A 26,437-nucleotide genomic window follows, 5' to 3' on the forward strand; every position below is an offset into this window, starting at 1 on the left:
CCGCTGATGGAAGTCAACAGCTGTTTTTCTCTGAAAAGCCTAGCCAATTTAATCTGAATGTCAAATTTCTACCATGAGCGCGAGTTTCGCACTTCTGGTTTGCACGGTTGATTCCGTACGGTGGGAAAGACGTCCAGCATAGATTCAGACACCAGGCTTTAAACATGACATTCCGCATGATTTGTGGTTTGTCCGAGCAGGTGCAGTTCAATCTGTAGGGAATGCGTGTCTAGCCTAGGCTGTTCAAATTCCCGATACGTTGAAATTACGAAAGTGTTCTATACATTGAAACTAAATACGGTTAGACTTAGCGTTTGTATTAGAAATACCAGTATTACGCTGAAAACAAAGTCCGTAACATTTTTTGTACAGATTTATTTGGTGAATTAAAGTGAAAAACACAGGAACTTTGATCTATGACAATTTGAAATGTATGAATGCTGATTCACGTGGAATTTGCCGTTTGTCAACTTTCGTTGTGCAATGGCCAAGTTGGCAGATGCCAAAGTATCGATTTGAACATTTCATCATGCCCAGACATCGGTGGAAACGGCATTTTCTGCCAACTGTCACTGAAAATGCCTCGGCCAATGCAATAATTACGCCCCTTCGTGCATAGGTTGATGCAGCACGTGCACATTCGTGCTCATTACGTACTTTAGGGTCGCGTTCGTGTGTGATTGCATAAACATGAAAGGCAGGTAATGAAACCCATCACTGAATACAAATCACGTTTTGTAGGCTAAATATATTCACATGTAAATAAACTGATTAACACAGAAAGGGATGTTTCACCGCCCAAACAAAATTACCGTTTAAATCCATCCGCCAAAGAGTTCTAAAAGAAAATCACTGCTTTCGGACCTGAATGGGTTTTTTGTTTAGTTTTGGGTGGGTAAATACGAGCGCTTCTGTTTATTCGCTTGTTTTTATTACCCACGGTCGTCCACCAACAGTATAATATCAACAGCATAACACATTACTGCGGAAGGAGCTGGTAGGAACGTTGGGTTGCTCGGTCAATGGCCAGGGTCAACGGCGGCGTGGTGTATTCCGCAAATATGGCCGACTGTGAGGGCGGGCACAAGCCGGCGTGAGTAGGTTAAACGTTGAGTTTTATAAAGGCACCACGGGGTGACCAGCCCCTCCCCACCCAGCCCCACCCCTCCCACCCCCACCCAGCCCCTTCCCTCCCCAGCCAGACCCTCCCCACCCAGCCCCTCCTCACCCTCCCCTCTCCACCCAGCCCCACCCCTCCCATTTTTAGATGCACGACGGACGGACGGACACAATAATCCCCTGTGCGCTGGTGGAACCAGGTGGTTTCTACCAGTAATACACGTGTACCCACGGTCGTGCTTTGGGATGGCAACTGTGACCAGACAAATCGCTTCACACACAGCAGTTTCATTTTTTTTCAGTAGAATTTTTTTTCAGTTTCATTTATTAGGTATAACTCTGTGAGCCATGCGGCTCTTGACTCGGGTGCAACCGCAACGAAACAAAAACATGAACAAGAAACATCTTAAAGTGACTACAAGCAAAAGAAAAATCCTGGAAAAAACAGCAAAGCCTTTCACAAAAAAACACCGAATATCAACGCTGTGCAAAAATCCCAGTGAGATGCAAGTCAAACAATAACAACCATAAGACAATGTAGATTAAAGTTATCAGGCCAACTCTGTACTACAACAAACAAACATGGCCAGACCAAACCGTCCTCAAAATCACCAAAATAAAGCCACAAAACAATGTAACAGTGATCATATGAACTGTGATTAAAATCCAACAACAAACGATATACATAACATGTACGACCAAACCCCGCAGCCACAGCTGGCTACATGAGTCACTCCACAACAGCAGGAGCATCAGTAGCAGAATCCAAATTTCGCAATACACCTTTAAAGATCAGCACACCACAATCAAAACTCAAGATCATACTTTGCAGCGGTCATCCGGAATGATACATTTGATTTCGGGCCATGCTAAATAGCAGAGGCAAGAGCACAGCACTCGACTCGGCAGATATGGACGACTGGGAGCTTAAATATACGATGGAAAACGCAATTTTTCGAATATAGAATGTTGCGGTGAGCGTGTGCAGGTGAGTGAGCGAGTTTATCAGTGGAGTGCCTCTTGGAGAGAGCATGTCGCGTTAAGTACAGAGGGTGCTCTCTTGCCTCTGCGCACAATAGTACAAGCACATTACTGCGGAGGGAGCTGGTAGGAACGTTGGGTTGCTCGGGTCAATGGCCAGGGTCAACGGCGGCGTGGTGTATTCCGCAAATATGCCCGACTGTGAGGGCGGGCACAAGCCGGCGTGAGTAGGTTAAACGTTGAGTTTTATAAGGGCACCACGGGGTAACCAGCTTTTCCCAACCAGCCCCACCCCTCCCACCCTCCCCACCCAGCCCCTCCCCACCCTCTCCTCCCCACCTAACCCCTCCCCACCTTCCCCTCCCCACCCAGACGGACGGACACAATAATCCCCTGTGGGCTGGTGTAACCAGGAGGTTCCTACCAGTATTATACAATGGCTGAAGAATTGCGCCTGACCGCTGAGATTCTTCCATTTTAGAAAGAAACTTAAAAGCCTTTTTCCCTATATGTTTGATAAACTTAGATGCATTTTTTGTGTGCGTGTTTCTTTAAAATACATTTTACTGAACGGCTATCTGAGCCACTGTCGTACGGCCTCATATAAATGTAAAGAATGCCCACATAATTAACAAGCCGTCCCAACAACTTTACACGGCTAGGTTTATTCATTCTTAACGTTTTGTGTGCAGCATATTCCTGCTTGTTAGGGCCCGGCCACGGCCGTGAGTACCCTCATCAACCTCGGCGTCGTCGCCACTGCCCTCTTCGTCGCAGTCACCGCAACTTCTTGAGCTTGCGCATGGCCTCTGCGCGCACGGACAGGCTCTTTGCGCACGTGGCCAGGCCGATGAGGAGCAGGCCGACGAGCAGGGTGAGAAACGGCCAGAAAACGCAGTGGAACACGACCGCCCGGCTGTCGTCTCGATCCAGGATGACATCGTCTGGCCTGGGGAGGTGGGGAGGGAATCAGAATCTTTATTGAGAGACTGGAGGAATCCGATGCGTTGACGCTCTTTCTTCACAGGTGGGCCGGTCTGTAAGTGACAATTCCAACAGAGAGGGGAAGCGAGATGGAGAGATGAGTTTACGTGCACGAGCGGCATGGGTGGTAGCAGCACTGATCCGTGAGAATGGTGACGGCATTGGGAGACAATTAATGGATGACGATGGCTGTTGTATCGAAACGATGGCTGCTGGGCCACTCAAATGCTATCGGAAAATTAATGGGTTTCCATAGCCGACAAGACTAATCTTGCCTGCAGATAATGTCCACAATTATTTTCCACAGTCTCCGCTTACTTCCCAATCTCTCTACAGGAATAGGATGAGTCTTGCTTTCCAGAGTCTCCATAGAACATGGCTCACGGTGGGCATGGGAGGCAAAATAAGCGCCACGTGTCAGCGTGGAAACGCGCTTCGTACCGCAAGTGCGGACGGCGTGCGTCCCGGTGTTCCGAGCTCGAGATGCTGATGATCACGAATTAACTCATTAATACCGGGAGGAAGGATGGGGGCGGGGTGCGGGTGGGGGATTTGCAGGTTATCATCATCCTCACCTGAGCTGCCCGTCGAAGTAGCAGGGGAAGGAAGCGGAGAGCTCCAGACTGCGCCGCCAGCGCGCCGCCCAGCCGCTCACGTTGCGCGCGTTCTCGGAGGGGTCCCGGTGGCACGAAGGCGGCACGTAGGAGCACTGCGGGGCGCCGCCAAGAGAGGGATCCCGACGAGGAGGAGGAGGGGGCAGGGAGAGGAGGCATCGTGCCGTGTGCGTTATCTCTCTCGGTGTGGGGAGCGGGAGGGTTAGCGAAGGGTAGCGCGCTGCGTTCCCTAAAACCGCCGGCCCCGATTTTTTTATTCCACCGGTGACGATTTACTTAACCGGTTATTGGCCTCCCCTAGGTCGAGTCCGCCTCAAATGAGTACGTGGTGCGATATGTAAAAATTTCCACGAGGGAGACAAAGGCGGCCGGGCGTGGTGCAGGCCACCCACCCCCTCGTGTGCTGTTCCGGTCTTCATCGGTGCTCGTTAATAACACTTTCCCCCTACAGTGTTTCCGTGTGTGTCTTTGTCTCAGTGTCTGCGTGTTTGTTCATCTCTGTGACTGTGTTTCTATATCTGTGTAAGTCTCTGTATCGTTACCGTGTGTGTCTCTATCACTGGGTGTATCACCATGGATGTGTCTGTCTCTGTGTATCTCTGTGTCTATGTACATGTGTGTGTTACTGTCTGCGTCTCTGTGATGCCGTGTATCTGTGTCTCAGTTTGTCTCCTTGTATTTAGTTATCTTCCTTCATCTGTTTGTCTGTGTCCATGTGTCTGGGTCCTTATGTCTGTTTCTCCTTAACTTTATCTCAGTCTGTGTCTTTCTGTGTCTCTATGTCTCCCTGTATATGTGTCTGTAGTCTCTGTCTCCCTACAGTGTATTTGTCTCTGTCTGGATGTATCTATCTGTTTAGCTTTTGTTTATCCGTGTGTATGTCTATATATCTCCCGTGTTGCTGTGTTTGTCTATCGTCTAGGTAACAGTTGTTTCATTCTGTCTTGTCCCCCCTTCTCTGTCACCACACTTTAAATAAGGCAACTTGTCTACCCACCTACCATGTATCCGCCCATCTACTTCTAAAATAACCCACCTACCTATCTACCCAGTCACCCACTCACGTCTTCAACCCACCAACAAACCTGTCCACCCATCCATCCATCCACCTGTCCACACACCTATCCATCCGCCTACCTGCCCTAGTCACCTATCCACCATACCCGTCCAACGACCCACCCATTCGCCCACCTCTCCACCCACTCATCACCCACCCACCCACCCACCTTGTCCACCGGCACGCACCCTGGGGTTGAGCGAGAGCTGCAGCAGGTCCTGGTGGAGCAGCGCGACCCTGCCAGAGGAGTGCGCGAGGCGCGCGAACACGCGCACGCACGGGTAGCGGGAGTCGCCGCGACACGCGGGGCCGCACGAGAAGGCGCACGGCTCCCCGGCGGGTCCCGAAGCGCCGCCGTCCCCGGCGTCCACCCTCGTCACGGAGCAGTTGTCCTCCCGGGTGCGGGCGCGCAGCTGCAGCGCGGGGCGCATCCAGCACAAGGCGAGCGTGGAGAAGGAGGCGAAGGCGAAGAGGACGAGGACCACGCCGAGGCGGATGGCGCGGTCCTCGCCCTCCGACGCGAACGTGGGGGCGCCGCGCGCGTGTCGCCCCATCGGCCGAGGAATTGACTGGCGGTGATGGTGGTCGAAGGTTGGGTTCGGAAGTCGGTTGTTCTAATTCGGCCGATAGATCGTTCGGTCACAGTACTCGATTACCTGTGTGATCAGTCAACCGCGCGTTCGTTCGCTCAGTCGCCGATTCGTTCGCGCACTCACTCGCCCGGCACTCTCCCGCCCACCTGATTCACTCGACCACTCACTATCGCACCCACTCACCCACCTACTCAATCGTCGACTCGATCAACCTACTTACTCGACCACCGACTCACTCAGCCACGTGCTCATTTACTCACAGACCGTAATCATAACCTCACTCACTCGGCCACTCATTCGTTCATGCATTCACCTGCTCACGCATCTACTCAGTCACTCGCTCACTCGACCAGTGCACCACTCACGTCCATCCACTCGCCTAGTCACCAAACTAATACTCAGCATTGAGAACAAATTTCCCCAAAAGTGACAATGCTCAACCTAAACATGTAAACGTTGTGAATGAATGAGCGATAAATATAAACCAACAAAGCATTTGGTAAAATATTACATAAATGCCCTTAGCCGAGATGCCAGGCAGAGCTCACGAATTATGCCAACTGGAGATTTAGACCATGCTGGCTGATGCTGTTAAGAGATTTGTTGGGAGATTGCAGCGATTATGATTTCGTGTTGGAGATTTAATGCATTCGAGGGTTGATTTAAATGCTTCCTGATCTGCCATAAGGAGAGTGAGTGGGACAACCATTTATTTGTATATTTCTACTACTAGATTTTGTAGCAATAGATTAACCCTGACACGTGCTCACGTTTAAAAAAATCAGCTTGCTTCATGTTACCAGAAAAATGTATAGATATCTAAAGTGCGTGCAGAAATAATGTGAAAAGTCCAGAAATATCTCGAGCAAAATCATAGCCCAGTAAATCCATAAGGATCTGTAAAACGAAACCCGTACTTACCAATCAAAGGTGGCTCTTAGTGCCTTCCAAATGTCTCTACAGCTCAAGCATCAAACGCGGAGAGGAGAGCGACTTTATGGTGATGATGAAGCGACGTGAGCTGTGACCTCTGAGTGATTTGAGGGGTGAGACAAAGAGTTCTTAAAGGGCGGAGTGAAAGCCCGTGGACAGCAATGATAATGGACTTCGTACAATCCACTCCACGGAGAGCACGTAGAAATATAATTGTGGCTTAATGGAGAATTTGGCGTGGATTGATCTTGGTGGTGTAAGGTTTATGTAATGCGGTTGGTGGACTTCGTTGGTTGGTGTTGTAGGGTTCATATTGTGGTTATAGGCTTGGCTCCTACTTGGCGGTTTATGTTTTTCAGTTGATGTAGTGTTAGCTGATACTTCGTCATTGATGTTATGTGGTTGGTGCTATAGGATTGGTTACACTCCTGAGACCCCGAATATTGCAATGTTACCGAAATTTATTTGAGAAAACACATTGCATTTTTAAAATTCTTATTTAAGATTGAAAATTTGGGGTCGCCCTACCCTTTGGGAAGCTTCTAGATCCGCCTATGGTTATTTCGGCGTGGTTTGTGCTCGAAGATGGGTTTTGCATAGGCGTCATTGCCATGACGCCACGGTGGCGAGATGTTGACTACTTCGCCTGGTATACAGGAGGTTGTGGGTTCGATCTCGACCCTGACGGCTGTATATTTGGATTTTGCATGTTCTTCCTGTAGTCGTGTGGATTTTTCTCTGGGTCCTTCGATTTTTCCCTCCACATTTAGAATCAACATCGTGCGTTAAGAGTATTTGGCTGCTATGCATCTCCACGTGATAAGCCACCTTCGTTCGGTTCTCCTTTGTGGCCAGGTCGACTTCTGAAAAAAACTATTCAGCTCAGTGGGCTTTACCTGGTAAAAAAAATATATTTTTTGTTTAGTTTTTACTTAGTGGCGAATGGTGGGTGTTTTTGTTTTGCGTGGTGGGTGGACCCTGGGGAGGTTTGTGCTACTTGGTCGGCCAGCCTGGGAATTGAGCGGCAGGATTACAGCATCAGCCAAATATCTCAGAATAGCCATGATCCGCGTGATGCCTGGCCCAAAACGAAGGGATTAATTCCAAAGCCACATTCTGGCTCACCTCACATCCTTGAGCCGGATTAATACCGAGGGGGACACAGGCATAGAAATATACACACAGACATGTTATCTATCCAACACACATGTACATAACATGTACTTAGACTCACCAACTCTCATACAACAACAGCCGTCATTCGCCACGAAGTGATGGTGACCTCACCACGGCGCCTGTGCCAGGTCAGGTGCACTTTGAGGTCACGTGAAGTGTCGAAGGCTCACTGACAGGAGGTCACGGGACAGACCCAGGTGCCATAGATTGACTGACTGAGATGACTGGCAGATGCACCACTTGTGTTCCCTACTGTGTCACCTCGCATTTAATCCAACCCGCGCTCTGCTCGTTATTGTGAGCGTCGCTACTCTGCCCTCCACTGTTGTTGGAAGGCGACTGCCTCTAACTGACTATTAGCGTCCCTCAAGAGGTTCCTCCATAGAGGCCGATCTTGAGACCGCTAGTACCAGTCGTCAACAAGTCCACCGAGCTCCACATCCCCCTGTTCCGCATCAGTCCACCTTTTTTCAGTTCGTGTCGTGCCCGTTTAGCCCAATTAATCCAGCCAAACTGCTTGGGCATGCGGTGGCTGGCCATGCGAGCTACATTACCCAGCCAACACAGCCTGGCCTGCCGGAGGAGCTCATCGATGGGATTTTGTCCAGATTTTTCAAGGATTTGTGAGTTCCTCACACAATCCAGGCAGGCCAGCCGAAATATTTCTAACCGGTGAAGATGTCCCTTTAGGTGGGTCCACGTTGCGCAAGCATACGGAAGGGAGGGCATGACCGTGGCCGAGAAGACCCATAGCTTCGTGTGGAGCGACAGACCAGGTAGCTTCCACACACCAGAAACAGCTTTCTTTTTAGCCTAGTCTCAAAATGGTGTTAGACCAGAGGACACCAAAAGAAAACTGTCTCTGGTGTGGCCCAATCAGTTTCAAAGACAATGCATATATTATCGGAGTAAGTTTTTTGTTTGCATTCTGACCACAAGTATTATGGTTACTGCAGACATGATTCCTTTCTAAAAGGTTTCAGTTTGGCGTTTTAACATCTTAACACCTGTTTTGTTGCCAGAAAAAAGGGGAAACCCTATTCTCATATTTTTGTACTGGCAAAGGAGGTCCCATGATGATTCAGTGTCTCATCAACAGTAAGGATTGCTCGAACCAACAATGTTGGGTGGATCAACCGCCAGATGCGGGGAAATGTCACCAACAAAAGAAATAAATCCCCTCGCCCCTTCGCCATCTGTCTGTAAACCTCTCCCCACGTGACTACGTTGCCCCCGGGTTTGGGTATCCACGTGTTTCTCACGCCCTCCAGTGGCTGCCTCACGCAAATGTCCCCTCCTCAACGTCTGCCGGAGTTTCTCGTCAATGGTTGTTGTTTTTTAACCTTGCTTGACACGTGAAGATGTATATAACAAGACATTGCTTTGTTTAGAGATATGTGTAGAAGACGCGTCATGGGAATGTGGAATTCACCACTGGATTAATAGAGATGAGTGTAGTCTCTTTTTAAGGGAGACCTGCTGTCCTATGGTTTTACAATGAGTAGTGATTGGAGTTTGGGAGAAATAGCGGTGGGTTTATTTACGCGTTATGTTTGGCACCGTCATATAAATGTGTAATTTCCACCATATTGGAGTAGAGAAGTCGACAAAGGTTGTTTTAGTCAGAAGCAGACTTGCTCTTTCCATAGGAATGTGGATTTTCAATGAGCCAATTTTACTTGTGGCCTGGTCGCTTCTTAAAACGAGCTATGTAGCTCGGCGGGCCTTATCTGGTACAAATAAAAAAAATAGCAGTAACAGTAGTACTTTATATCCCCTCCCACCACTACTTTCTCGCTAACGTATCTTGTGGGGTTGCCCCCCAATCCCCGATCTCCTTGTGCACTCATTTCTTGAGTTATTTACCAAGGGCTTGGTTCCGTGTATTTATAACTTTTTTTTGTGCTCAATTTGTTGTCCGTTCCCCCGCACTTCCGATTAGCACGATTGGCTACGTACGATGTGCAAGAAGTTCAACAAACAAACAAAAACATTTCCCATTATCTGGTGTAGGAATGATGCCTCTAACTCGGGGTGTACTGAGTTGGTCGTGTCATGGTTGTGTCATGTCCACCAAGTGTTGTTGAGAGACAGGGGTGGTGAGTTAAGGATGTTACTGGTGGCGTGGGGTGGGTTAAAGTGACCAGCGTTGAAAAGTAGGCCAAATACCCTCTATGAGTCTATGGGGGGAGGACGGCTCTCTACACTTTAGAGCAGTGGTTCACAATTGGGAGTACGTGGATCCCTGGGGGTGACGTGAGATGATTTATAAATGTGCGAATTTATATCATACACGAGGGCCTTTGGGTGAACAATCATGTACGAATTTGCCAATATAAAACAACTACGATCATTTTTTTAATCCGTATGGTAACCTAGAACAATATAAAATATATGTTTAGACTCATTGATCATTAACAAGGTGGTTTCCACCTTGTTAATGATCATTAACAAAGTGTAACAAGCGAGCAGGAACAGATGACGGCACGCATCCAAAACGTCCATTGATTTAGTTTTATTCGCTTTCAGTTACCAGCTAGTGAGCATACCTCACAAAATGGGCATTTGGTTAAACTATTGATGCTCATTATTCATAAGTTTGTTTCTCAGAACCATGTTGGGTCGGGCAAGGGGGGTTACGATTCGGTTGAAACAAAATTCAACAATTAGCCAAACAAGGTTGTAGCCAAAAAAAGTTGTTCGGCTACTTGTTCTGGCTACTTGTTCTCGTAGTAAAAAAATTAACCCGTAAAAACAAAGTTTTTCACTATAAATCCTTTATATGCGTGGCGGCTAGAGTCCTCTCGTCCTCTGGCTTGAGATGGCTGCCACCTATGGGTCAGATGATTGCCTGCCACCATTAAGCAATTGGTAATTAAATATAAAAAAAATTCCTAAAAAGTGTAAAGTTATGGAAATTTTTTTCACGAAAATAAATTGTCACGCACAACGAGTCTATGTGCAAAATGTCAGCTCGATTGGATCACGGGAAGTGGGTTAAAAAAACGACCGAAAGATTTGCACGGTCGTAAGCGCGCAAGCAAACAAGCAAGTGAACTTAATATAAAGGATTTAAAAAGAAGTTAAGCTACTTGTTCTAGTCGCCAAAAAAGTTGTTTGGCTACTTGTTCTGGCTACTATAAACAGTCTGCCTCAGCAGCAGACCACGCTTTCCCACCTGATGATGGACGCTTGTGTTGCGCCCGAAACGTCGTGATTTATTTTATTTTATACCTACGTGACTTTACCGAAAGAACCAAAGAGTATTGTTCTGGCTACTTGTTCTAGTAGCCAATAAAGTTGTTGAGCTACTTGTTCTGGCTACTTGTTCTAGTAGCCAAACTAACCTTGTTTGGAGTAGCCAAACTAACATTGTTTGGCTACTAGAACAAGTCGCCTTGTTTGGCTACTAGAAGCTACTTCTTGTTCTAGTAGCCAAACAAGGTTAGTTTGGCTACTAGAACAAACATTGTAGTTTGGCTCTAGAACCACTGCTTTAGAGCTCCGTGAAATAGGGAGCTTCTTCCACCAAGCATTGTCGTGAGTGAGCACTTTCAGGGTCGCACCTTCTTCCCGTGAAGGTCTTGCCATGGGATTAGGGAATTTGCGTTACTTAGTGGGAGCGGAGCAGTGATGGTCTTGGTGAATAGTGGAGCACTGTTGCCTCGTCATGAAAGCGTGATGTTGTGATGTTGCCACATCTTTTGGGGAAGGGAAGGAAACGATGGCTCGTCGCCTCTAAATCGGTCCGAACTCTCGTCTCACCCACCACACTGTTCAACCACCGCACCGCGGGCCACAACTCTTCCCCTTTCAGAATCAGAATCTGTATTCAGACTGGAGGAATCCGATGAGCTATGAAACTTTTTTTTTCTAACACTGACGTCCAGTCCTCTAAAGTAGTTGTCACGGATGCTTCTTCACTCGCACTACTCCACTATGAAATTCCCTCCCGGCATCGTCTCTCTCTCTCTCTCTTATTGTTTTGTTTGTTTCTTCTTCACAAGAAAGGTCGTCGGTGCTGTTTGTTGCTGGCCGCTCGGTGCCTTGCAAAACGAGATTTAAGTTTTAAAGCAACACACGAGGGGCGGGCTGGGCATTACCATGGCAACGCGGAAGGAAAAACCAAACGTCCAATCAGAGCTCTCCAACGCTTGCGCGTGACCCCCCCCCCTCCTCCCCCCCCACCCCTGCTTCCCCCCACCCCACCCCTCCTCCCCTCACCCCTCCTCCCCCCCACCCCTACTTTCCCCCACCCCACCCCTCCTCCCCCCACCCCTCCTCCCCCCCACCCCTCCTCCCCCCCACCCCTACTCCCCCCCACCCCTCCTCCACCCACCTCCTCCCCCCCACCCCTCCTCCCCCCCCACCTCCCTCCCCCCCACCCCTCCTCCCCCCACGGGCTCGAAGTAACGAGGCCACTGATTGGTGGAGGCGCGCGATTGTATTTACCACATCGCATTGGCGCGGCGCGGCACACGTCAACGAACGCGGGTCGCTCATTGGCCGCGCGGGGCTCCCGTGACGCGGCGCCCCGCCCCCCACCTCAGCGGTGGCGTTTATCCGGTGTGGGAAATTCAGTTCCTCTCTGGTCGACGTGTCCCGAGTCCGAGCAAGCAACTCGCCATGGTGAGGGCAGGCGACGGCTTCCCTCCCCACAGCCTCTCAGAGGCGACAATCCGTCTCCAGTTGTCGTCTTTGTTGTTGTTGTTTAATGTCGAGTAACTTGCGTCAGTCGCGTGGCGTCGCGGCGAAGTCCACAACGCTTCGGGTTTGTGGTTGATGGGCGAGCGCGGGGTTTGCCTCGCTGAGCGCTGCTTAGGCCTCCACCCCCCATTCATTAACAACGCCAGTGGCGTGGAGAGGATGCGGATTTGATCAAACAAATCGGTCTTGGCTATCGTCGATTGCAACACTGTCGTCGACAATCCTGCAAGGACAACGACGAAGTGACTGCACACGCGTGGCCCTGACGCCAATGGAGGATGAGTGGCGCTGTGGTCGTTGAGGTTGGGGACGGGATCCCATCACAGGAACGTGGAAGTTGCTCGCTTCGTTTGCCAGGGAGGGAGGCAGTCGAGTTGCATGAGGAGACACGGGCATGGGCCATCGCATAGCGGAGGCTTGAATGCCTCGTTGCATTGGAGATACTTCGTGTTTAATTTGTTACAGGGATATGTCTCATTACGAAGTCCTGCTTGATCCGGCCATGATAACGTGGAGGTGACCGTGTATTTGCTGAATGGAAACACTGAAGTGTTTATTGAGGATCGATTGGAATTGGCTGTAGCAACGTGGCATTTAATGTTCATTGTTGCAGCCAAGGACGTTTTTAATGAGGCGGTGGTTACAGTTTTAATTGGAGACAAGGAGCGACCGTGCCCCGGCACAATAGCGTGGAATATGGGAATTACTTCATGGATCAGGGAATTTCCTGTGGAGTGATTGGGATTGACGACTCTTGTGTTCGATTTGGGGTCAAAGTGGCCGGGTCGTGCAGGAGTCCAGAGACGCTGATTGATCCGGCACCGCTGAGATCGTGGGTTCTGAATTCGGGTTTCTTCCGCCTCTTGACTAATTCGGGTTCTCAAATGACCGCGCAAAAAACCCACCTTAATTAAATGTAGTTTTTGCTCTTACTTTAGATACACTACCGTAGACGATTAATATATAAGTTTTGCTGTCAGAGCAGGTGGGTAAGTGTTGCTCGCTCCTGTGTGGACCAGAGGTTACTTGAAGGAATCTCACTCATAGTTCTGTAATGTCTCCTTCCGCGAGTCATTCTCTGGCATGAAAGGTGACACTGCTCTGCTGCAAGAGATCCGACTGTGTTCTTCATTCCATGACATGACGCCTATGAGACAATTCGGGATGCAATTGGGAAAACGAACAATTTATTGAAGGAGCTTCGTGAATTTTCAATGCCTCGCCTAATCGGTGTTCTAATAGAGTATATTTAACTGGGTATGTATACGCAAGTCATTGAAAATGCGTGGTTCCACGTCTTTGGTGAAGGTGGCAGGCTTCATGTTATTACGGTGAAACACTGCATTTGGGATGTTTACAATGGTAATAATGAAAACAATTATTACACCATTTTGTACATTAAATATCTAATGATTCTTAAAATGTATTTGGACGGCAGGATAAGCACATCGAAGCATGTGCATAATTGTTTCCAATTGACATGTATTTTTAAAATACTATATTCTACAAATTTACACACCATAGTTTCACGTGCAAAGGAGGTCAAAAATCTAAATTATTTGCCATTAAAATCGTGCCCTCGAATTGTGACATCTCTGGTGAAATGCTAATTACCAATAATACGATTGCACAATAGCAACGCTGTAATATTAATTACCAGTATTTGCCTTTGATAATCTCACTACATTAGCACAATGTTACGTTTAATGTGCATCTCCCAATACCGTGACCCCTGCGTGTCCGTGTTGTGTGTTGTGACGCAGGAGCTGGAGTCGATGAGCCGCTACAGCAGCCCGGTGAATCCGGCTGTGTTCCCGCACCTCACCGTCGTGCTGCTCGCCATCGGCGTCTTCTTCACCGCGTGGTTCTTCGTGTATCCTTAACACTACCACCGTCAAGTTGATGACGCTTGAGCTGTTTTGTCGGCTTTTTGAGCGAGGAAAGGTGGAGTTTTGATCTTTGTCGTCGCTCTACCAAGCTTGAGCATACAATCAGGTTCAATCTTAAAATCACAAGTACTGGTGTTGTCACTGGAGTAAAGTTGGCTTGGGCAGAACACGTCGCTTGCTAGAAAGAGGGTCGATGAGATTAACGACGAAGTGGTAGCCAAAGGACGAAACGTGCCCTAAGTACATTCACCATAGAGATGGAGTGATGAAATCAGCGATGTGCAGGCACTAGACGGATTGTTACGTTTCAGAACAGTGCGGGGGATGGGGAAGGCCCTGACCCGGCAGTCGATTGATCGTGGCTAATGATGGTATGCACCAGGAAAGTGCCGTTTCTCGTTGCTGCTTTGGGCCTTGACTGAAGATGCCTGTGGTGGAAACGATGGTGCAGATACGAGGTGACGTCCACCAAGTACACACGCGACATCTACAAGGAGCTTCTCATCTCGCTGGTGGCGTCGCTGTTCATGGGCTTTGGGGTCCTCTTCCTGCTACTCTGGGTCGGGATCTACGTGTAGCTGGGGAGGACGATGACGGCGGCGCTTGGTACGCGGTGCAGTGATACTGCCGGAACGTTGAATCGCACCGTTTTTGTTGAATCTTCCTTGAAACTTCTCTTGTGATAATTTCATATTCGATCATTTCATTTGTCTTGTTGCCTCTTGAACTAATTATACGGCAATACTGGGTTGGCGGTGCATAAGCACAAATAACTCAACGCATTAAATAACACTGCCTTAAAAGGAAAAGTATGTGATAGGTGATGTTTTGGGCAATGCCTCTTTACAGCAGAGGCAGTGGATAAAAGTTGTCTGTTCTGTACTTTGCTGATTTCTGCTCTTGGTCGATAAATTATGTTCACACTGCTGTTTTATTCCTTTCAGGGTCGAGGGGAGATGGAAAGGGGTTTTCACTGCGATTTTGTGGACCGACTGAACCATTAATTTGTCACTTCATCACAAGGAATAAAATTTGTATATAAAAAAATATTTCTTTGACTTGTGCACCTTGCACTGTGGTCTGCTGCCTTACGAAGACCTCCCCATGTGCACCTCGCGTGGCATAACTATCATAGTGACATTCCCAGTGGTGGATGTTGCTGACGTCACATGAACACAGATTACAACCTCGCACCAGGCCAGTTGAACATACAACACGCTGTTTATTTTTGTTATTTTACAGTAAATACATAAGGAGTCTCATCAGGGGTGGGAATTGGCCATGAAGTTGCCGGAGAAGGCACCACTCCTGCAGGCCACTGCTCACAAAGGGATCGGCCGTGGCACCTGCGTTAAACGTCGTACAATCACCTCTCCATGCCCGTCCCCCACAGTGGCCGACCATGTTTTTAAACAGCTCATTAAGGGCCAGATTGACGTCTTAACAAAGTGACCAAAACCCTTCGCCATGGCACTTGGTCCCATTGTTGATGATCGAGACTTTGGGCATCTTCGCCAAAAAAACAGACAAAACGAGATATTCGCCGACGCGTGAATTGTGGCCCCTGAAAGCGTTTTAACATTTCCCCCGCAGCGGTGAAAATAACGAAGGTGCATCTGCCAAGCCGTTACTGAAGTTTAATCATTTTTTTGCATAGAGAAAGTGGCGATGCTTAAAAAATATATCCCGTATATATGATCTTGGTAGGACGTAGTTGTAAACCGAGACGCCGAAGTGAACCTCTCACTTGTGCGTGTCACCAGGTGTAGAGGTTTATCTTTTGTTAATGACTGCACTCCGCAATAAAGTGCATCATCGTATTAAGCGTTCCAGAGCTGATCGTATAAAGTATTCACGTTTTGTCATTGGCCTTTATATACTGTACAAAGGACACGGTTGTCCTGTCACGTTCATATATAACACGGTTTCATCAAGATTGTACGAGCCTCGTTCCAGTTTTCTACTTGGCTGACCACTATCAAATATAATTTCCAAAGAAAACTTATAAAAAACGATTGCACCCGTCGCAAACTTCCTTCATGTGAATTAATGACCACTCACACTTGAGCACTCCATGGGTCTGTCTGGGGGGAGGGGGGTGGCTATCAACACAGCAGCTCTTCATGAAAAAACCATGTACCAATAATCTGAGCATCTTCACACAAGATAACCCCAAGCACAGAGGGTCGTGGTTAGCTGCACACCAAGGCTTTCTCCTGGGTTGTTCACTGCAAATTTGAGTTTTCGGTTGTGATGCATCAAATAAGAATCTTAAATCATGGTCAGGCACAACATGGTGCTCTCGTGATAATCACTTCTGAGCGTGTTAAGTGTGTCAGGTTTGATGTCACTGTAGAGAGCTATAATGATGCACCTGACCACAACTTCTCTTGGTGGCAGCTGTGCAGCCAAGGTGTGCTTATTGGGCTGTTCCAACATGAGTTTCAATCTTCATTCGTGCAAACAAAAACTTAAGTGACTTTTACAAGTGCTTCAATGATGTAGCTTCAGCATCACCTGCTCATAAGATGTTTCCATGACAGCGTTCCCAAAAGCGCCTTAAAGTGTTGGACAGCCCAGAACACGGGTATTTTAAATAGTTATGTTTTTAATGTTTCAATCTGCTAGAAATAAAATAAACACTTTGGTCAGTTTTCCACCAATCAAAACCCCTCCACACCCACCAAACACCCTGCTTCACTGGAAATGAATTTCAAATATATTCATTTTCACTCTGCACGCCTCTCAAAAACAAAACCTTTAAATGGCCAATCGTACATTTTAATGCTGTTATATTCACGTTAAGTACCGGCAATCGCCCATTGGAGCGCTACTCCTTTGGTAAGCCTCGCTTCACTGGATGGCTAGCAGGGAGAAGGGGTTGTTCCCTGGGGCCTGGCTGAAGGGGTGTGGAAGGTGAGCGGAGGAGGTGGAGGGAGTCCTCGTGGCTGTCACAGCTCGTCCTTGAAGAAGCCCAGCTTGGCCACCGACATCTCCCTGCGCAGCTTCATCAACTCCCAGAACATCTGCTCGGCTGTGCGGGAGACACGGACAAGTTTCGGGGAGATACGAGGGATGGGGAGGGGGAGTGGGAATAGAGAGTTAAAGGGAAACGTGGGGAGATACGAGGAAAGGTGGGGAAAACATGGAAGAAGCAGAGCAAAGGAAGACACGGAGAATGCAGGGATGACCTGAGACATGGAGAGAAGCTGGAAGACCAAGGGAAACACGAAGGCATGGTCATATGGGAGATATTGACCTAGAATGAGACATTCAGGGAGACATGAAGATGCGTGGAGACGTGCTCTCTCCCACCTCATCTGGCTGAGAGGAGAAACGGCACTGTTTGACCTCGGAGCCCTGGCATCAGGCTGACCCACAGAACATGGTGACGCGTCATAGCTATTCATCTCCGCTCCCCCGACAAAACAAAAAAGGAGGCATGTGTTTTATTTAGGCCTGATCGGTGAGGTCAGGTTCCACCGGGAGTCGCCTAACCTGTTTGTGTGTGCGTGTTATGTTTACCTGTATTTGTCCGGGTATGTATGTAGATCTTTCTGGACGTGTCACTATGAAGGTGTGTGTGGAAGTGCGGCTGTGTATGGAAAGTGTGCATCTATGTGGGTGTGTCTGTGTAGATGTGGGAAGGTGACTGTGTGTGGATGTGGGTAAAGTGGAGCTGTGTGTTATATGGGTGGTTCATCTCCCAGTCACCCGAGTCAGTTAACCAATAACACATTTGGTTTTGTCCTATGATCTGCCAGCGAGGTTTTCCACTTCACGTGGCACTTCACAGCCTGGTAAAATTTCTGCGGTGATGTCACAGCCACTTAGTGGTGAATGGCAGCTTTTCATGTTGGTCTTTTAAGGGTGTGCATCTGCAAGTTTTTCGTGTGCGACTCCTGCTCGATACCGGCCAGAGTGTGCGCACCAACAGAACAACAGTATCCGGTTACTGAGTTCAAAGTTCATAGAGCACAATCGCTCACCATCCTGCTTGACAAGCCCCTGCTGGATGTAGCGGATGTAGGTGAAAAAATTGCAGACGGCCGTTATCTGAAACAATAAAATGATGTGACACATTCAGCACGCTGTCTACTGCTAGCATCAGTCACACGTGGAAGGCAGTATAGGTGCAGGAACAGGTAGGAGGGTGAGTGGCTCATGGGTAGGGGGCAAGACGGGTGAAAGGGTGAACAGATAGGTCGGTGGGTGTGAATTAGCATGAAGGCTAGATTTGTTGACCATTTGATTTGTTGGTGTTAATACATTTGTCAGAGGTAGGCAAGCGAGTTCGTGATTGGGGGTGTTAATAGTGGGTAAATTAGTGAGTGGATGCATTGGCTGGGTGTGAACACATGGGCCAGTGGGTAGGTGAGCAGGCTTGTGAGTGGATGTGTCGGCTGGATGTGTGTTGTGTTTGGGTGAGTATGTGGACGAGTGGATTTGTCAGCTGCAAATGAACACTCGGGTCAGGGGTTAGGTGAGTGAGTTTGCAAGTGACTGGATGTGTCGGCTGGGGTCCTTTAGCAGTGAATAGTTAAGTAGTTAAGCGAGTCCTTTGTTGGCCACGCGAGTGAACACAACTCATCGGCTAGGCCGCTCGCGCGGATGGAGAACGTGGGCGAGGTGCGTGCGCGTACCCGCGCGCGGCACGATGGCGACACGTAGTAGTAGTGGCTGCTCGCCTCTCCCAGCTTCACGCGGTGACGGCAGGACCGCGACTGCCCGCTCAGCGCGCACTTCCTGCGTCCACATGCAGCGTCACGCATCTTAGCACAAGCCACTGGTGGCACCGCCGCAACCCTTGCCCCCCCTCGTCCCCGCTCCCCCCCGGCCGCTCAACCACCGCATTTCCACCACGATAATGCGACGACATGTCGGCGGACACGTCCGTGAGCAGCGTTTGGGATGTCGATCGCAGGGACAGTGTTAGAGGGTTAATTAGAAAGTGGATCGATGCACAGAAAGTTATCAGCATTGTCTGTCAAGGGAAGGTTATCACACGCACGCACGTATACAAATGCACGCATGTCACGGCACACGAGAAGCGGAGGCATTCCGGCTAATGGGGTTACGGAGAAGTGATGGGGCTTGGAGTTCCATAATTGCTGAGCCAGTAAAAAAGATTGCTTATCTGGTGCTGTGATTGTCAGGCCAGTTCCGTTCACAAGTTCTGGTAACTAACATTTCTGAAAGATGTCAGAACTACTTCTGTTTTCTCTTCGACCGGGACAACAACTTTTATATGATGTCCGCAAAAGTGTTGTATGTCGCAATCAAAGGAAAATTTACATTCTCAGAGCTGGTATTAAATATAATAAGCAGTAAACCCAAGTTTTTAACCATTTGCATTTTTTTGTGCAGTCATTTATGGTCACCGAGCTGGGACTAGCAACTCATTGCATCCGCGAACCCGGGTTTACTCATTCATGGCTGAAACTCGAATTGGAAGCCAGGATTCTCTGCAGTGCCAAGCTCAGCATCTCTGACACGGGATTTAACCTCCTGATCGAGAATCAGAATATCAAAATCTCAATATGTATTTATCCTGGAGGAATCCAGATGAGCTATAACGCTCTTTCTCACAGATGTCCACTTGACCCCACCTGGACACCTCCAAGCGATCACTCTCTCGTGACGTGGTTATCCGGAACGGCTCCGCACAACATGATGCCTCGCAGTGGGACGGGGAGAGAGACAGGTTTCAGCAATGCGAGCGGGATTAGTGGGTATCCAGGGTGGAGAGATTCAGGAAAACGGACCGAGAGTGAAGTCACTTACGTAACTATTTGAGCCCGCCGACCGCTACGACAGGGACAGACACCGAAATCAATGAAAAAAAAGAACACAAATTAGCAAAACAAAGACAACAAGCACCAAAATCAAAAAGAACAGCAGCAGCAGCAGCAAGTTCCCAACAGCAACAATAACAAAACACTTAAAATAACAAAAAAAGGTGAGTGTTTAAGGTAACTTGAAGAAAGATTTCTAAAAGCAAAGGACAACGACATTTAAGACCACGAAGCTATAAAAGAAAAGGCAAATGTTTGTGAGTGCAGCGTTAATCATTTAACCTGGAAGTCTTGTGATGTGTTGAGCATGTGTAGGCGTTTGTCGAGAAAATGTCACGTAAAATCGATCGACGTCTCTACACGCGGCTGTAACGACCAATCCCGCACAGAAAATTCTGCTCTTCAGTGAAGAAACCCTTCACATAGTGGCATTCGAGCAGACAGTTTTCATTTTCAGTGATGGAATAAGCCAAAATAAATTTCAATTTCACGCACTGTGCAGTCTGTGGTGATCAGGCTAAGTACCATTAAATAACGACACCAATCATGGGTTCCGTAAAAAACCTTGATTTAAATACAGGATGTGAGTGGTGGCCCGGCATGGTTATTGTACCCATAACACCACTGAGCAGAGCAAGTGAGCAGTGATAACATCTTGCTGTGGTGGGATGTTATCTCCCTCGCCTGGTATGCAGGAGGTCCTGGGTTGGATCCCCACCCTGACATCCGTATATATAGAGTTTGCATGTTCTCCCAGTGGTCGTGTGGATTTTTCTCCGGGTCCTCCGGTTTTTCCCTCCACATTTAGAAACACGCGTTTAGATTATTTGGCTGATATAAATTTCCAGATAAGCCACTTTGTTGAGCTATCATTTGTAGCCAGGTCGCTTCTGAAAAATAGCTAATATCTCGGTTGCCTTTACCTGGTAAATAAAATAGTTTACTTTGAGACTCGATTTTTACAGCAGCATGTGAGTGTGTGGGTGCACCAGGGACGTGCGGGCAGGGGAGGCAGAGCCTCACCTCTCATACTCCAATGAAAATAGCTGTTCCCGAAAAGTAAAGCAAATAATAATTATAGATTTAGATTTTTCCACTGATCTGTGTTATAAATGTCATTTCTGTATGATTCCAATCATTACAGAGAGATAGTAACAGGCACGTGCTTATTGCCCACACTCCATCCAGTTTGTGAGGGGTTGTGCAATCAGAGGGGAGGCTGAGCTCGTCGCTGCCTCACCTCTTGTCTCTCCCTGTATTTTCAGCGGAACTCCGCAAAATTTGGGATTTTGACGACAAAAATGATTGGAATCATACAGATATTAGATAACACAGATCAGTGGAAAAGTCTTAATTTTTTTTACATTTCGTAACAGCTATTTTTATTGGAGTATGGCAGGGGAGGCAGAGCCTGCCATATTCCAATGATGTGCACGCGTGTGCACGCACGTGCGCATTGAGGCTCGAGTGAGTGCGACGAGCAAATGTTACCGCCATCCCGCCTGCCCATCCCCGGACACTCACTTGGGGCCTCCGCACTCGATCGCTGATGCCTTGACCACGGGCAGCGACTGCACCCCGACCGGCTCCATGCTCAAAGTGTTGTTCTCCACCGCCATCTGGATGGCCTGGCCCAGCTGTGCGTGCAGCAGGCACGGATGTACAAGCACACAAGGCACCCAATTCACCTAACAAACTCTAGGGGCGAGCAATGTTAGCGAGCGCCTATGAACCCTTTCCCATTCCGACAACATGTGTGTACGTCATCAGCTTTTATTCCGGTTCCGTTCCAATGACGTACATGTACGTCATAAAATAACTTTATCGGCGCTATGCCTCTCTAAATAAAATTAAAACTTACCGCTTGCCCATTCCGAGATTCATTAGTGAACACGAACCAGCCTGCAAATTGCAGACGTCTTAGAATGAAAAAGGGTTCATGCTGACGCGACACACGAGAGGGGGTTGGTGTAGCCAGGACCGTGCAAGCTCCGTCTCCGCAGAGTTGGTGTGCACACACCGTACCAGCTACTCATTTAAGGCAGCATTGACCAAGGTGAGGCCCAAAACAGGTTCAGACATGAGGGGTCACTGATGTTGGGAATCAAATCCAGTTCACTGGATTTACAGCATAAACCACCTCTTGCCGCATACACACACACATGTACACCACCCAACACAGGCATACAACATCCCAACATGCACACAAAAAAAAGACAAAGATCCCTCGTATATTCACAAAATACTTTTGGGGCGAGCACCTAAGAAGGCACTAACAAACAAACCCCATACACACGTAACAAAGAACCTTTCTCTAGCTCAGTGGTTCCTAATCTTTACTGTAGCCTGCACCGCTTTGGTTCTCAGAAAGGGCATCTCGCACTCCCAGGGGGTGCATGCACCGTAGGTTAAGAACCACTGCTTTAGCTGTTACAACTGTGAGAAGCAGGTTGTGCAGGATAGTGACTTAAATAATATGATTGATTCTGTCATTTCTAATAATATCATTTATATTCATTTGTCGTCATCCCAATGATGAGCTCGCTGTGCGAGTTTATTGTTTAATATTCGGCCACTCAACTTGCAGTCGGAAGGTTACGAGTTCAAATTGCGAGCCGGTTCTCTAATATGAGCACTACGATGTTATAAGTCAAGAGTGAAAATGGTATATGTAGACTGTCCCCCCCACCATAAGAATATGGAATTTCCACCACTTGGCCCCAAGTTACTTTAGCAGGTAGACACTGACTTCTATATCGCATTTGCAAACATATACATACAAATATCCCCCCTTAATAGACTGTTTTAGGCATTAATAAACTGTTGAGGAAAGTGCCGTTTGCGACCACCTAAGGCCAACACAGCACATGAGGGGGTGGGTGGCCGGCACCAAGGGCGGTCACATTTGTTTCCCCAGTATTACTATTTGCATGTACTCATTTTAGGCTGAGTCGACCTAAGGAAGGCCCAGGACTCGTTAATATAATTGTCATTGGTGTTGGCCGTGAGCAGGAATCGAACCACTGCGCCACCACTCCCCTAACAAAGACAAAGATTCCCTGTAAAGCATTAGCAGACTGTTGGCGCAAGTGTTGTTAGGGAGCACCTCTGTTGTTAGGGAGCACCTCTGTTGTTAGGGAGCACCTCTACTGTTAGCAAGCACCTAAGAGGGGGTGCGTGGCCAACACCATGCCCGGCGGCCTTTGTCTCCCTCGCGGCAATTTTTACACTGCACCAGGTACTCATTTAAGGTTGAGTTGACCGAGGGGAGGCCCAGGACCAGTTTAGATAATCGTCACTGGCGTTGGCCGTGAGTGGGAATCTAACTCGGGTTTCCGGGTTCGTAGTCCAGCATGCTAACCGCTACACTACCGCTCCCCACATACATACACACACTGTATTACATGCAATCTATATTGCAACACACTACACAAACCCAGAGGGGCACTGGACACATTGTTCTAGTAGGAAGTCAAAAAGGTTGTGAGAATGAGATGGATATCTTAAATTAAACCATGCTCTCACCATGTACTGTTACGGTTATTTTGAATTCCTATCCTCTCGTGATAATCCAAGCACAAAGTGAATGTGTCAGTGTCGGCAATGGCTGCAATGGGAAATGAAGCTGTAATTGCTGGTCTCGTGTGGCCTCTCAGTGTCAAGTTTCACAGCGTTTTGATCTCCCCCCATCAGCCGCATTTACACCGGGGAGCTCATTAAGAACGAACTTTCATGTGTTAAGAACACAAGCAACATGGAGCTGATTTTACCGTGTGCGAGATACAAGTGCATGTGTGTGTATGCAAGTTTGTGAGCGGGTGAGAGTGTGCGTGAGTGTATAAGTTGGTGGGAGCATGTGTAAATGAATGTGTGGTGGCGTGTATGCATATGCATGTAAGTGTTTGAGACCACGTGTGAGTGTTGGTACAAATGTGTACACGTGCGAGCACATGTTAGTATGCACGTCAATGGCTGTATATATGTTGTACGCTAGCTTGTCTGTGCATGCGAGTGCCTGTGAAACTGCGCATGTGTGTAGTGGGGAGCGGTAGTGTAGCGGTTCGCGCCCTGCACTATGAACCCAGCGACCCGAGTTCAATTTCCGCTCACAGTCAACACCAGTGACGATTATATGAACCAGTCCTGGGCCTCGCTTAGGTCGACTCGGCCTCAAATGTGTACAGTGAGGTGTGTAAACATCGCCACTGGGGAGACAAAGGCGACCGGGCGTGGTGCTGGCCAACCACCACCCCCCCCCCCCCCCTCGTGTGTTGTGCCAGCCTTCATAGGTGCTCGCTAATTAAATCAAGTCTGTTAAGGCTACACGGTCTTTGTCTTTGCGTGTGTATGCAAGTTTACTTGATGTAACCCATATTGCCGTTACACGAGGCAATGTTGCGAGTGCACGGACGCACCCATGATTGTGAGTAGCAGCACTGTGTGTAAGCATGCGCGCGCGCGAGTGCATGGGAGTGAGCGATTGTGAGCGAGCGAGGCGTATGCGATGTGCGAGCGTGCGGATTTTCCGGCATTCGGCTCGTTAGCGAACCTCGCCCTTGGGGAAGCAGAGGCAGGGCGTGATGTCCTCGCGGTAGATCCTCTCCAGAAAGGGGCACGTGTGCTCCAGCGTCGGTGCATCCTTCCATGCCTTGAACTCCGCAAATGCCAGCATATCCACCTGGGGCGATACACGGGCAGCTGTCGTCATCATCATCAGCAATTATCATTTCACTGCTGGATGAAGGTCTTTCCAGGCTGCCGCCATCTCTCACGATCATGTTACGCGACACCGGGGAAATAAAATAGCAGCACTTTGGAGATACACGTCTAGGCTGTGACCTGGGCTCTCCGACAAAAGTTTGAAGCTTTGCTCATGATGAAAAAAAATAATTAAAATTTAAGTCAAGTTTGCCACAATCGCACTCGAGTGAGACCAGGCTCAAAGATGTAAATATGCAGAAATGACTTAGGACCATTGTCACTGGTGTGCCACACCAGAAGTAGTGACACTCGACTTGTTAATGTCCAACTGAACACTGCAATACGGTGAACTACCGGAACCCTCAAGTCGACTCCAACACCCTGGGGCTCCCCGTGCTGTCACAAGTCTCCCCCCCCCCATCTGCCACGAAACTGCAACCCTCCAAAAAATCTTGCAAATCGAGGAGTGACGGTCGCCTTCCGATTCATCAGCATCTCAATAACGTCCCTCGTCATCGGGTGAAGTCACAGAAGTCCTTTTGGATCTATGTGCTGAACCGAAAACAATGTGAATTTAACCCCGATGAAGCTTGGAAAGCTAAATAGAGTTCAAAAGAACTCACAAACACATTGGGAAAGACCCAACACAGAAGATCCCTGGTTTTGATTTTCCATGAAGCTCATGGTCCACCTTAAAACTGCATCCGCACAAGCAATGGCAGATGCGAATACCCGATGCACAAATGGAAATTTAAAAACTCTGCAGCATGCGACTGTAGTCATCCAGAAAAAAAACCATATCGCATATAATGATGCAATGCTCGCTTCACAAATACGAAGGAGACATTACAGCGATAAACTCCACTGCTCCTGGCTTGACCACCTGAATGTGAAATTGTAGTTGTTGCTCTGCATCTACATCAGCAGCCATACGAAAGAAGAAGACTGGTGTGCCATAACGACGTGCTTGAACGCAACTTTTTTTCTCAATAACGACAACACAAACTCTTGCCATTCAGCCTAGGTCACAGCTGACATACACATATCTACAAGTGGGATTTGTCCGAGGTAATTTTAAAAGCTAGACACAACAAAACGAGTGAGCGAGCGAGTGAGCGAGCAAATAAACGAGCAAGCGCGCATTTCAAAGCAAACAGGTGAGCGAAAGACTGAAGAAACACCACAGCGAGCCGCCTCTCACCACCCACCCCAACCCCACCCCCCTCCCGACCCCTGACCTCTCTGCACTCGCGAGCGAAGGCGTAGAGCACGTCGGGGGCCTCGGCGAAGCTGTTGGGCGCCAGTATGGCGCTGCTCGTGCTCTTGTTTCGGATGTGTCCCTTCTTGAAGGGCGCCGCCTTGCCGGACGGCTGCAGCTGAGGGTGCAGCTCCTTGTTGGGAGAGCTGGGCGTGGAGGTGATGACCAGAGTCTTGAGCGCCGTCACTTCGGCCTGAAGCACGTCGATCTGGGGGCCACGCAGACGCCGGTGAGGAACGCGGAGGCCACATTTTGTGTGGCGAGGGGCACACGTGCGCGCGCATCACACACGCAGGTCGCAAAGATGACAGCGATGCTAATGATTACAAATAGGGGGGCGATTGTGACGGTCGCAAATGCTGCAGTGTAGATACAATACGATTAGGTTTTTTTGACAATGTCTAAATGTGACTGCATTTCATCAATAAAGATGACGACTACATGCAAGGATGATTACAAAATAAACAGCTGTTAAAATTATTAGTACGAAAATGACCAGGATGACAAAGATTCTGATGACGATGCAGACAACGATAATGATTATTACAAAGACGATGATGGATTTACAATATTACAATGTTTGTGAGGAAGATAATGAAAATGATTCCGAACGACAATCATGATTACAAA

The 26,437-nt window shown here is 48.3% G+C and overlaps 3 protein-coding genes across 6 annotated transcripts in view; 1 reads left to right on the top strand and 2 right to left on the bottom strand.

The window, feature by feature from the left end:
* Positions 1 to 2,828: 2,828 nt before the first annotated feature.
* Positions 2,829 to 5,384, bottom strand: LOC144932332 (calcium-activated potassium channel subunit beta-4-like). The gene is made up of 3 exons (XM_078856272.1): positions 4,925 to 5,384; positions 3,660 to 3,876; positions 2,829 to 3,049 (listed from the first exon to the last, which is right to left on the bottom strand). Exons 1-3 carry the CDS (start codon positions 5,307 to 5,309, stop codon positions 2,878 to 2,880), a joined length of 774 nt encoding a protein of 257 aa, XP_078712398.1. The 5' UTR covers positions 5,310 to 5,384; the 3' UTR covers positions 2,829 to 2,877.
* A 6,635-nt stretch (positions 5,385 to 12,019) lies between these two features.
* Positions 12,020 to 15,280, top strand: TMEM258 (transmembrane protein 258). Its single transcript, XM_078856960.1, has 4 exons — positions 12,020 to 12,086; positions 13,928 to 14,037; positions 14,505 to 14,659; positions 14,998 to 15,280. Exons 1-3 carry the CDS (start codon positions 12,084 to 12,086, stop codon positions 14,629 to 14,631), a joined length of 240 nt encoding a protein of 79 aa, XP_078713086.1. The 5' UTR covers positions 12,020 to 12,083; the 3' UTR covers positions 14,632 to 14,659; positions 14,998 to 15,280.
* LOC144932659 (guanine nucleotide exchange factor for Rab-3A-like) overlaps positions 15,256 to 26,437 on the bottom strand; it is a 28,415-nt gene continuing 17,233 nt past the window's right edge. For 2 of the 4 annotated variants that reach the window (XM_078856956.1, XM_078856959.1), the window contains 7 exons: positions 25,788 to 26,015; positions 24,398 to 24,526; positions 21,373 to 21,485; positions 19,838 to 19,861; positions 18,697 to 18,799; positions 18,043 to 18,109; positions 15,256 to 17,087 (listed from right to left, as the gene is read on the bottom strand). In XM_078856956.1, the coding sequence (XP_078713082.1) occupies positions 17,005 to 17,087; positions 18,043 to 18,109; positions 18,697 to 18,799; positions 19,838 to 19,861; positions 21,373 to 21,485; positions 24,398 to 24,526; positions 25,788 to 26,015 (747 nt within the window). In that variant the 3' untranslated portion in view covers positions 15,256 to 17,004. The remainder of the gene's footprint in view (positions 17,088 to 18,042; positions 18,110 to 18,696; positions 18,800 to 19,837; positions 19,862 to 21,372; positions 21,486 to 24,397; positions 24,527 to 25,787; positions 26,016 to 26,437) is intronic. The other 2 variants (XM_078856957.1, XM_078856958.1) reach the window with 2 other exon arrangements.

This window comes from Lampetra fluviatilis, chromosome 5 (assembly GCF_964198595.1).
Source record: "Lampetra fluviatilis chromosome 5, kcLamFluv1.1, whole genome shotgun sequence".
NCBI classification, from domain to species: Eukaryota; Metazoa; Chordata; class Hyperoartia; order Petromyzontiformes; family Petromyzontidae; genus Lampetra; species Lampetra fluviatilis.

Excerpts from the sequence above, each read along its gene's own strand:
- LOC144932332 (XM_078856272.1), bottom strand. The coding sequence starts at position 5,309 with ATGGGGCGACACGCGCGCGGCGCCCCCACGTTCGCGTCGGAGGGCGAG. Across the intron at positions 3,877-4,924 it reads GGTGCGTGCCGGTGGACAAG|AGATAACGCACACGGCACGA; the intron begins GTGGGTGGGTGG and ends CCACACCGAGAG. Across the intron at positions 3,050-3,659 it reads TACTTCGACGGGCAGCTCAG|GCCAGACGATGTCATCCTGG; the intron begins GTGAGGATGATG and ends CCACCTCCCCAG.
- TMEM258 (XM_078856960.1), top strand. Across the intron at positions 14,038-14,504 it reads TTCACCGCGTGGTTCTTCGT|ATACGAGGTGACGTCCACCA; the intron begins GTATCCTTAACA and ends ACGATGGTGCAG.